At 40.0% G+C, this 12,852-nt stretch overlaps 1 protein-coding gene across 1 annotated transcript; it reads right to left on the reverse strand.

The window, feature by feature from the left end:
* Nucleotides 1-86: 86 nt before the first annotated feature.
* Nucleotides 87-11,792, reverse strand: LOC110044150 (uncharacterized). The gene is made up of 12 exons (XM_020749676.2): nt 11,648-11,792; nt 9,551-9,798; nt 8,575-8,722; nt 7,452-7,757; nt 6,684-7,023; nt 6,223-6,362; nt 5,104-5,475; nt 4,299-4,523; nt 3,151-3,396; nt 2,796-2,927; nt 1,290-1,775; nt 87-590 (listed from the first exon to the last, which is right to left on the reverse strand). The coding sequence occupies exons 2-12, from the start codon at nt 9,781-9,783 to the stop codon at nt 345-347; spliced, it is 2,874 nt and encodes a 957-aa protein (XP_020605335.1). The 5' UTR covers nt 9,784-9,798; nt 11,648-11,792; the 3' UTR covers nt 87-344.
* Nucleotides 11,793-12,852: the final 1,060 nt, after the last annotated feature.

Genomic DNA, 12,852 nt, shown 5'->3' on the forward strand with positions numbered 1-12,852 from the left:
ATCACGCGTAAAATTATCCGCAGTAGGGATGCGCAATGCAATACTGGGGAATAACCTACTGTACTTTTTTGATAACAACAACAAAATGATTTTTGTCCAATTTATTTGATCAGTAGAAATCGAGTATAGGTATAAGATGACAATGCTGCACACCATACAAAATTTTAAAAAAAAATCTTATCAATTGTTTGAACAACACTGCGACAGAAACGTTTATTTCCAGTCAACTTAATGTCCAAAACGATTAAGTGATGTGGGGTTACAAAACACCCCTGGTCAACCCTGGCAAAGAAGGAACAAGACATTCCATGTCATTTTGAGTTACTGATTTTCTCGTTCAACTATTAGACGGTGGCTCCAGCAAACCAGACTTTTCTGGCAATCTTCACCTTGGTGTTTACCTCTTCACCATTCATTCCGACGAATGTTATGTCGTATTTGTTTTCCGTCAGAGGATCCTGGACTTCTCCACTTGCTATCACTGGTGAGCCAGGAATGGCTGGAAACTCGACTTCGGTTCCATATCTGAGCAACAGGTCATCAACTTCCTCGCTGCCAACGCCTTCAGGAGGGCCATCCAGTTGGACCACCTTTTAAGACAGTTATAAAGAAATGTAGAATTTAGTTTCACCACTTCTGTGTCTAACCCTGATTTTTACTGTCGTTTGCTGGATACCCTAAGTGCCAAAGTTTCATAGACGGAGTCGCATAACTTGTTTACATCTTTGTTGCCACCCAATTCAGACCACGTGATGATAATTATTGGAGGTTACAAATGTGTATGCAGTTTGCCACACGTAACTGATTGCATGGGAATATGTACAAACAGAACAATTGTAACCTCCCCAATAAGTAATCACATGATCTAAATTGGGTGGCAACAAGCATGTTAACACGTTAGCCGAATCCGTCTATTGAAGTGAGGCCATAAGGTTGAACTACTTGCAAAGAAAGGTGGTATGTGTAATCAATTACTGGACGAGTACTCTAAGCATAAGAGCCCGGCTATCCAAGTATATCAAGGACCGTTCAGGAAAAACCTTTCCTAACAAGATTAAATGGTATAATGGCATAATGGCAAGGCGGCTCTGCCTGCACTAAGCTAAAAGAGTTCTTGATACCAATATATTTGCTTGGGAACCCGACACGTAATCGCGAAGCAGTTCCCAGACGTTTATAGACATGCTGTTTAAGTCTGGTAAAATTTCAGTTCTTTTCTGCTATCTCGATCTCAATCCCAACTTTTTCAATAATATACATGTATCTGTGCAATAATCATTTATCAATACCTGAAAGAAATCCGGGCTTTTGGTGGGAATGTGGAACAAGAACACACTCTTCTTGTCGCCGTACATGAAGTAGGTACTGGCATCAGGATAGTCACCTTTATCAAAATGCTGGTAACGTGCCACATCCGCGATCTTCATCTTCACAGTCATGAAAGGATTGTTGTCGTTGTCAGATGGCAGGCCTACGAAGCAGTCGAACTTTTCCCTCTCGCCAGCGTACTCAGACTTTTCGAAGAAGACGTCGTGGTGCTTGTCCATTTTGCTTCTGAACACAATGGGTTGGGGCTCTTCACTCGACCGCAGCAGCTTCTCTTGCATTGCGATATACTTCTCGGCATCTTTTTCATGGAGGAATTGTAATTTTACCACGGTGTCATACTGCTTCGCCACGTCATTGAAGTCTCCAACATAAGAGGCAATCACCTCGTTCTTTTGATTGACAACTCCGGTGCTGACAAAGTTGTGGAGTGCTTTGGGATCAGTAACCTAAAATGAAGATCATTGAAACCAAAACAAATCTTTCATTTACTCTCTAAAGTTAAACAGTCTGTCTTAGCACTATAACTGAGTCACTTGTTAATTCGAGCTAGTGAAAGGATAAAACTCGAAATTAAAATGTTATGATCTAAAAGGAGGTCAATAGTCACTCAAACTTTTGTTTGACTCAACAGAAAAAAAGAAGTACAATTAGTATTAAAGACGAAATCTCCTAGCTTCGGCAGTTTTCGAACAATCTAAATTCTGAATAGGCCCAGGAGTTCAAACTCCTTGCAGTGAGATTTGCATAACGCTGGAGGAGATAAGCTTAATTGTAACTCCTCTCGTTATTTCCAATTATAGCAGTAAACTGTAATTGACCAAGAAGAGTTTATGTTGGTTTCCTTCACCTTTTTGATAAATTAGCATTCTGACCTGTTAAGTAAATCAACTTGAACAAGAATCACAAGAAGTTCATGTTTGTAAGTCTGTTCATTTGCAGGAGCAGGCATCCCATCTTTGACCCTCGATCGACACTCGATCGACATTTCGATCAACACTTCTCGATCGATATTCGGTCGAGTGTTGATCGAGATGTCGATCGAGATGTCGATGTCGATCGAGATGTCAATCAAGGGTGGATCGATGGTCAAAGATGGGATAGAAAGATCCGGGTTTCGAATTCGGGCCGTTATGGTCGGCATTTGGGAGTGTTTTAGGGGAAGATTATTAAAAGTCTGTGTTAGCCCGGGGCCCATCCAGTGGTGCTTGTGCCGGTTTCTGAAGCATGAAGAGACTAGGACTATTTCTTCAATCGCCCTACTGTGTGGGATGCTAGTCCAGGGTTATCCTCCAGCATCAAGTTCGTCGATAGGAAGCAGTAAATTGCCGAGGTAAACGGTAACGCGTCGGACGAACTTAATGTACCATTACATTAAGAGGGAGAAACAGTACTATTTATTCGTTTTACTGGTTTAATGTTGTTCAACACATCGTACATTTTCGTCACTACCCGACACAACAACTTACCGTTCCAATGGCACACAAGATACTGTTCCTCATGATGGCAGCCATGTCGTCCATAAACTCCATGGAGGTGGCCCAGGGGTCCATGCAAGTAGTGATGATGTATTTGACAGGTGTCTCGTTGTTGGAATGTAACTAAGCCGACCAAGGTGAAAAGTAGAAGTAAGTGAAAGTGGAAAGAATGCAATAAACGAGAAATACATGCCAGATAATTAAGGATGACTAATGAATTGTAATTTGTGGTCATAAAAAGCTAGAACTAGGTTTCTATAACCTTGTGGATTTCTTACTGCTGTAAAAAATTTTCGTTGACTGTGGGGCTATAGATGCAGAGTTCCGTACATCTACTTCCACTTACCCCCAGTCTTTCCTTGAAATTCTTCACTGCAGCGCTGTGTTTGTGTGGAACTAGACTTGATGATGTGACAATCATTGGAATGCGATGGGCGGTCTGTTCACTTGATGTGTGTGCGAGATCCTGGAAAAGCGCCAAGTTGATTTCATTGCATTTTTCGACGTTTTTGTTTCCTTTCAGGTTTACGGAAAAGCAAGGTATCATAGTGTCCGGGCCCACTTCCTTGAGGTAATCCATAGCTTCCTTGTCCTGAAAACAAAAGGCACAATATTACACGGTAATTCATTGTAAGGCACCTGAATCAAGGGTGGTAAACTTCTTAATAAGGTTCAAGAAGAAGAAGAATCCGAGTACCCTTTGGATTCTCACGAACCTGGACGCCGCCTTTTATTCGAAAATCACCATCATTAGAATTTCGGCCTCAATCGTTAACAGGTCTCCCAATATATGCGTGGTATTTTATTTCTCACATATCCACTACTCTGCCGACTTATTATGGATGATTACAATTTTCATGCAAATGCAAAAAGTTCACCAAGAAAGGAATTTTTTTAAGGAAACGAACGTCAACAGAGACCCAAGAGAATCTGCGGTCCTAATTCCCACCGGGGTCAAAGGCTTTTTGAACCCCCACTTGGGTAATCTATTTTTCCATTGTGTACTATTTCTGGGGTAAGCAGCCCAGCAGCCAGCTGGGAAATTTCGTGGACGCAATTTCGCTTTTTAAAGTGTTCAAAAACCTTGTACCAGAAAAACTTTAAGTATATTACAGTCCTTTTGTATTTTCCAAGAGCTAAAGACATAAATAGTTTTCTGAAATACCACCAAAAACAATTCTCATGGGTACTCGAGAAAATATATTTCAAAGTTAAGAGAAATTGTGCAAACACAGGTTAAATTTCATTATCAGTTTCATTTCACCAGTACTTTCAAGCGTTTCAAATGCACTTCAAAAGTTGTTTTCGACATCTGGTGTTGTTAGAAATGATTTCTTTTGAGATATTTAAAGCAGTCGCACAGAAGTTTGTAATACAACGTAAATAATACTAGTACAAAGTTTTTGTCCACTTCTTAGCTTGCTTGAACCTCTGGTGGATTCCCTCTTGATATATCGTTTTAATATTAATTTTGGGCTTGACACAAGCACTTACCTGAGTAAGTTCTTCGTTGCTTCTTCCCAGAATACTTTTTCTGATGAATTTCATCTGCTCTTTCCGGGACATATTCTTGTACTTTTTGGGAAGAGGCTTAGTTGTTTCAATGACAAAGTTATCATCTTTCTCTGCTAGTGTTACCCACAGGCAATACATTATCTTGGCGGTGAACATGCACTCAGCCAGAATACGACCGTATCCATGCCTGTCAAGTCCAATGACCTATAGATAATTTGATATGAGAGAAGAATACGTGAAGTGACACATGATTATCATTGTAACTAGTTCACTGAATTTCCTTGTAACCCCTCTTACTAGGGGTTCTGGTTGTAACACGAATTAGCGCAAGGTAAGGGCAAGAATTTTCAGTGAGGCATCAATCTTAACGAGGAAAATGTTACGAGAAAGCAAATGGAAAATTATTAACAAGTAAGGAAGTTTGTGTTTGGACATATCGACATCTGGAATATCCAGCTACGCAAAAAAATTTATGACAAGTATAACCCACTGTAAATATTGCTTTTATAACCATTTCTTGTAGATTGGCCAGCAGAATAAGTGGGCAAAGGCGTAGGCAATTGCAAATTTAACCTGGCAATGCTTTCGGGGGAAGGGTAGGGCTGGAGGGGATAGAGTATGATGACCTAACAGGAGATGGGAGATAGCAATGCTTCGAGGTTCTTCATAGGTACGTTTAGGTATTTACGTTTCGAATGGGATTTAGTTTTTATAGAAATTTCCTTCTTTTACTTACCCTTACAATCATACATTAAAAAACACTAGCTTTAAGTTAGCTATTTACCCTGTTTGCCAGCATAACCCCTGCAGCTGCAGCGCCAGGCTTGGATCCTTCGATGCCAATATCACCCAGAGTCATGTCACCATGGTAATAGACCACAGTGGTGGTGATTTGAAGAAAAGTATTCATGGTTTTGTCCCTGTAACACAGTGCTCCAGCGGGGTAGGGACAAAAGCCAGACTTGTGTGGATCAATGGTGATGGTATCACACTGGTTCATGGCTGATATCTGCTTGTGGACAAAGGAACTCAGATACAGTTCAGGGACAAATCCTTCTTCCTCCTCTTGCTCCATGTTGCCTTTAAAACGCTTGCGAAGCATACTGCAGAAGTATCCTCCCCAGGCTCCGTCCCCGTGGATGCTGAAGTTTAGGCCCTGGTAAAAAGGATAGCACGCAGGTTTTAGCATCTATGGCAAAAATTTGGTTTCCATCGTGCACGTGCTGGTGTAATATACCAATTTCGATATATTAAAATTCAGCCTAACACATTAGACCTTAGTGCGAGGCTCTGGGGAATAACTACAGAATTTGTGGGGTTTATTCCCCAGAACCTCGTGCTGAGGTCCATTGCTGAATTTTAATATCTCAAAATTGGTCCATTGCTTTAGACTCTTTCCATAATATACAACATGACGAACATGCAGTGGGCGCCCGTTTCGAATGAAATTGGGGTATACTTGGCTTAGAGAGCGTATGAAATGACAAGCCTGTCAGACGGTAACAGATCAGAATGGACGGTGTCTGCCTTAATTATGTTCTGTCAATTGCTTTCCTCCCCTCCACCAAGAGACCATGATCCACCTCATTTTCTCTTGCCTCCACTCTATATTGTTGTTGTGCAGGCTGTGCACATTTATGAATTTCATTTAATTGTTCTCTCCAATCTACATATTTTGAGGAGAGAAAATAGATAGCGCTGATCGCCAGCATATGGCTGTGCTTCCATAGCAAGAGTCGGACACAGGGTGATCCTCAATCGACTCCTATGGATATAATAGACTAATGAAAAAAAAAAAAGAGAAACTGAGAAAGGAAATTCCTTTATAATCAAATATAGTTAATGAGTGGAAACAAAGCCCAAATCAGTATACGTTCTGACACACGTTGTAAAAAAGACATACCTTAGTTCTAAACTGTTTTCGTAATTCCAAAATTTCCGTCAGCGGATCCACTGCACTTTCCTCAGTTGTTCCCATGACAGATACCACTGTTATTACTGGGATTTCATTTTCTAGCTTTTCCTTCAGAATACGTTCTAGTTCTAAGAAATAACGAAAGGTAAGGCAAAATGAAATTCAATCAAACAATACACGTTGATTTAAAGCCCTGGCTCCAGTTGCTCGAAAGATGGATAAGGCCATTCACCGGATAAATCACTATCCAGTGGATAAATCTTTACGAAACAAACGTACCACGTTATCCACTGGATAGCGACTTATATATCCAGTGGATACCGTTATCCACCTTTCGAACAACCCGGACCAGGTTAATGAAAGTACTTTCTCGACCACCATCTAACAACATACATGTGCGAGGAAGCCGCCGCACTGGAAATGGTCACTAAATAGTCTCGCAGGATTACCTTTTGGCTCCATCCGGGCATCTTCGTCCACTGCCACCGTAACGAGGCTTTCTCGTCCTAGCCCGAGAACGGTGACTGCTTTCGTGAACGAAATGTGAGCTGTACTTGGTGCTATGACACAAGGGCTCTGCGTCAGCATATGTCGACGGGCAAACTCTTGCGCTCCAACGGATTCGTAAAGATACGAGCCCATGATTCCCATAAACTCTTGATGCTCGAGGCCTGTCAAAGTTTGTACTTCCTCAGGCATCTTTAGAATAGTATCCACATCAAGGTTGAGAAGCTCCCATTGAGACGCACTCATGACTTCTGCTTCTCCTACTTTTTGCGGGAAGTGAACCTAATCAGAAAGGAGAAAGGTACAGTTAGCAAAAAAAAGTTAAGAACAAGTGAAGAGCATCCGACACTACTAAATTGCGCACTACATGTAGTCTTTGTGGCCTCGCGTGAGGACACAAAGCAACCTGTTTAAAATGAAAGCCGCCTCGTTGCTGCCACTAAAGACCTTAGAAACATGACGATAAAATGCTTTGGTCTCCAGCCTAGTGATTTTTAATGAAAAAATAAAAAAAAAAATTCTACAGGGTGTTCCATTCACCTCTAAGGCTGGTAAATATAGAATTAATTATATATACATTCAAAATTTATCTATAGCATGGATTAAATTATCGCTAGAAATCTAAAAATACATTATAAAACTAAAACTACAATTTAAATGTGATAAAAAATCATGATGTGAATGATGTGATTTTCTGTAAATCCCTTTACCTTGTAACCTCTGGCAGCAGCAAGCCTCTCCTCTTTAATCAAAGCTTCTTGCAATCCGAGTGGAAAGTACTTAACATTTCTTCCCGCCCAAATTGCTTCAATGTTAGCGACTGATCCACCAGCCGTCAAATGTCCCATAGCTTGATGTCCATCATATCCCATCATGACACACAAATCGTTCCCAACTTCCACCTCGAACTTCGTGGTAACTGTAGATGCTTCTGCTGCGCAGTTGTTTTGATTGAACAACATGGCAGACATGTAACCGAGGTTGGCCGGCATGGCTGTTTCCCAAAGAACGTGACCCTAAAAATGAAAGTAGATTTAATCAATTCCTTTTCAATGAAAAAAAAACTCTTGCCTCACGTCACCATCTTGCGAAACAAACGATCAGTTCAGTAGCTTGTACTGGTCTTGGTAACTTACATTAACAAGACTGTTCAATTGAATTTTCCAACCTAATACCAATCTAACACTGATGCCTTGCATAATATGATGGTCGAGTCTCATTATGTTTTGTAAATTGGCTGCCTTGCACTAAAAAAATAACACATTAAGATTAAACAGGCACGGGCAATGAGGATCACAGCCTGCGAGAGCATTCGGTTTTCCACCTCTTGATTTGGGTAAAACAGGAGCAAAAAACTGTCATAAAATGTGTCATGTAGTTCAGGTTTTCTTTTCGTAAATTTCAAACACCTGAGGCACCGTTAAAGTTACACAAGACCCAAATAAATAAATAAATGAATAATTTTATTTAAGTATCAAATGTATTTAGCACTGATGAGCTAATCGGGGACACTAAATAAAAAACAAATATTTCAGATAGAACATAAACTACACAAACTATTAAGAATCCCAACTGGTGGGAGGCTGACGAGCTGCTTATTTACACAGCGTGCTACCGAAAACAAATCCATACAGCGGTAGGGAGGGGGATTTGAACCAGGGACCTCCAGATTTCAAATCTAGCGCCCTAAACCACTCGGCCACGCGGCCTTACCCAAGAGAGTAGAACGCGTCACTGACTTACTAGCATCTCGTAACTTAACCAAACTCAAAATATAACATAAAACAGCTAGCTCCATAAATATGGTTCTTGTTGCAGTTCTGTTAAGCTCACCTTGTATCTTGAGCTGAAAAATGGCACGGAGTTCTGCAATTCCGTTTGCAAGCTGTCCATCTCTGATCTCAATTTTTGCATTGCGTTTTGGAAAGATCCGGCTTCCCGAAGCTCATCCGTAACATAAGGGGGGTCAAAGGGGAAATAGCTGAAAATTAACAGACGTGGTTGATTAAGGCCTTATTAACACACATGCGTAATCTGCTAATGGTAACTTGGACTATTATTAACTTGATTTGTATTGGATAGCTGCTTACCAATTGAGAGTTTTACAAAACGGCTATGTATGAGTAAATCTCACGCTGCTGAGATTGCAAAATCATGGCGATAAGCCGATCAAACGTGTAGCCTGGATTTGTTAAAACACTTAAGATAATTAGAAATAAATTGTGGACTGTTCCAAGGAGGCAAAGCAGTTAAAAAAGAAGCAAGGGGAATGGACTGATGGCGAGGGTGGAGGGGACGTTCGTTAACATGTTTTGTGTGGTCACACCCAACTTAAACTCACGACTTCGCGTTGCAAGGGAGACTTGACTCTTGGAAGTAAACCGGTAGTGTTGCGATATAATGCCACTGCCGACCGTTGAGAGTTATTTGAGCTTTATAAGTCGTTTATATAGGTCGCAATTATGTGGAATTCAATCGTTTAATAAAGGTTAGGATACATTTATTTGTCCCACTTTTAATGAAATAAATTGAAAATATATACTTACCTTACCTGTAATCTGCTCGCCTATTGATCTGTCTTACGAACGGAAAGGCAAAACCCACCAAAAAAGGGAAATGGCTCAAAAGGGTACCAGAAAACAACACCGATTACTTCGGAGAGTTACGTGCTTTCCGTGTTGCTCAACCCGAGATTTAAATCAATTCGCAAGTGCTACATAGGTAAGCCATAAATTAGACTTAAATTGACAAATTATGTGACAAATTCACCAATGAGCTGAGTAAGCCTATGACGGGTTAAGTAACTCACTTATGGCGAAATCCAACATGTTTATCGACAGCTTGCGTCAAAAGGTCTCGAAACACGTCTCCATTTTCTGCCTTGGGTCCCAGAAACCAAGCTCCAAGGGCAGCCCACTGTTTGTGTTTGTCCTGTGCACGACGTCCTCGGTGTGGTGTGTACATGGGAGCCTTGGATAAGCGAGGTCTTTTTCCTCCCGCAACAGCGGATTCTTCAGCAGTTCTCTTTTGGCGCCTAAACATGACTGCGACTGTTAGCTAGAGAGGTCCGAGGAAAGACAAGTTATCTGGTGAAAACCAAGTTAAAACTAGGGAGAGTTGAAAAGGAAATTTAAAACATTTTATTCGCCATTTCCACATCCCTCATAATACACCTTGTTCAGCTCCCAGAATTTTGCATAAACATTGTCTTCAGTTTCCATTGGGACGACTGTTATACCCAGGAGAAATGGGAAACAAAGGTTACGCCGAATTTTGGGGGGAAAACAAGGCGTATTATGGGGGATGTGGAAATGACTAATTGCAATACAAATATTGATAGAATGCGATAATACACTGTAATGCACGCACTAATGAATATAGCGTATTGATTTAAATCTAATGCTAAATTTTGAAATAGAATGGTGAGTATAGTTAATCAAATGATTTCGAGTGCAATTTGGAATAAATAAATACGTCAAGTAAACTTTTCAAAAACTAAGAATATAATTGTAGTCTTTGAAAAATTTTACGAGATCTCAATTGTTCCAAATTGCATGAGAAACATATTTCGATTGGCTTGTTGATATACATGCAATTTCATTTCATTTTTCTGCACTCAATCAGTCATCTTTTTTCAACTTTCTGCACTGTTTGGGATTAATTAACGTGCTCTCAGTCAATCAGCACATTGAAATTTTGGCTAGACTGTAAAATACCGGGCCACTCATTTGCATCTCACTGAATTTGAAGCGTAGAGGGATGTTAATACAAAAGTGGCCCGGTATTGCAAAATCGCTCCGAAATTATTCATTCTTAATGAGTCTTTTGCAGTTCAAAAACGTAGGCCGTAGGGAACCTTAGCCTTCTCTTAAAAAGGGTAAAATTAAACCAGAGCAACAATAAAAAAGCGCTTTCCCTTTATATCCTTGTACTTATTGAAATACACACAAACAACATTGTACAACTTGTATATCATAATCTTAGAATTGAATCTGGGCGACACTGTACTCCTAAATTACCCGAAACTCTTAGAATTTGTCAGTACTGCTGTTCTAACTAAATTGAGAATGAAATGCATCTCTTATTTCATTGTGACCGATACAATGATATTAGACAACAAGTCACATATGACATCATCAAGAAATATCCAAAATTTGATTCCTTTAATAACACAGAGAAAACAATATTTCTATTTAACAATGCTGATACTTTTATTTGTAAAAAACTAGGTTACTTTACATATGAAGCACTACAAATAAGAGAACTTTGTAACCCTAGAACTTAAAATGAAGAATCTTGTAACTAACTATTTTTTATTTTTCTTTCTGGTTGCTGTTGTAATTTGTTTCGTTTTTTTGAATTTTTATTTAGCGCTTCTGCATTTAGGTAACACCATCTATATGGGAATACCAATAAATTGTTGTTGTTGCATGCACTGGTGATTATGAACAACGAAGCCTTTCAGCCAAGCAGTCACAGTCTGTTGATTCCTTATCACTCGAGAGCAATTATACAAATATGTTTGACGTGTATTAAACAGTTGGAACAAGGTTTCTGCATGAACTATTAGTGCATAAACGAGTTACGAAACTAAATGGCGGCAATGCATGCGAAAGCTATAACTTACAGTTCACGAAACGTGAAATGGTCCAATGCTCACCGAAATGTGATCATTTTTTCTTCTCCCCGTCAACTAGACTGATAATTTTAAGGGTCAAAGATGCGGTGGCTGAAATTCAATCCTCAGCCGACACAACGAAAGCTTTGGCAAGTCAAACATCAACAGCGAAGAAATTTCTGACGAAGGAGGCGCCGCTGAAGACAGTTTGTGCTATTAATATCACAGCACGAAGACAATAATCCTGTAACATGAAGACTACGAAACTAAGCTAGAAAAGTTTCTTACCTGAAATACTACTAGCTTGAGCTTGGAGCGTTGCAAAGCTGTACTGCACTGGTCGGGAACAAGACGTGAGTGTGCAACAATGACTTAAGGAGTGGCTGACCTTTCTGAACATTGGGCCAATAGGTACGCTCTGCTTATTTTCTGCGCTATTGAAAGGAAATGCTAATTAATATAAATTAAACCCAGACATAAGCCACCTCAAAGGTTTACACAACTTATGTTTCATATGCATATGCAAGATCAGGTGGCATTAATGAAACCACGGAAACGTCACGTACCTTGTGTGAAATGAAATACAAAAAAAGAACCTAAACAATACAATCTTATCATCGCAATTGTATTGGAACGCAGATTATCTGGGCTTCCGAAGGTCCTATTTGTGAGCTGGCTGCATTAACGCGAGTTCGCAAGGTGATTTTATATATGGGCCTTTCACGGGTTCTCGACCTGCTGCACCAGTTTTAATTAAGTCATATTTACATGGTTGTAAAGCAGAAAGTTTCAAATTTTTCCATACGGCGATTAAAGTGCTAATTAATGCATAAGTCTCTCACTTCTGTCTTTCCCCCGCCCCAATTACAATTTTGATTCTGTGCTGTCTGTGTGACTTGAATTCTCTCAAATCGCAATAGGCAGTTACTTTTCTGCGGATTGTGAACATTTTACCTCTTGTAAGGCAAATTCAACCGTATAAAACGGAGAGTGTAAAGGTTCCTTCATAACAATTGCTCTCGCTCGCTCTCGCTGCTTGAGCCCCCAAGTCCCTTCAACAGTCGAACCACCGTTAGAGCTCGGCGCCAATTTTCGCTCGGAAAGATTGGGTTCCAGACTTTAATTTCTTTTCCCTCTTTTCAAAGAGGATAGATACTGCTCTCGACGACTACACAACCACTGCCGACAACCACAGTGAACAAACTGTCTAGGAGGTTCAAGTACAAATTCTTTGGCATAGGTAATTGATTGGGGGTATTTAGTAAAGATTTTAAGAAGACACTTTGCTATCTCTTGTAAAATTTAAAGTTTGCAGTCGATAGCAAACGAAATACCTTCAACGTCTTTACGTTGACCATCATTAATCAATAACAAAGAAAGCCAAAAAAGAGATTATTACAACACAATACCAAACACCATTTTACATTTGAGTGCCGAAAAGCTATTAGTTATGCATTCAAAACGATTGGCTGGGAAAACTGACGCCACTTTTT

The sequence above is a fragment of the Orbicella faveolata genome, unplaced genomic scaffold, assembly GCF_042242905.1.
Source record: "Orbicella faveolata isolate gen_17 unplaced genomic scaffold, um_ofav_v1 contig_35, whole genome shotgun sequence".
In the NCBI taxonomy this organism is placed as follows: domain Eukaryota; kingdom Metazoa; phylum Cnidaria; class Anthozoa; order Scleractinia; family Merulinidae; genus Orbicella; species Orbicella faveolata.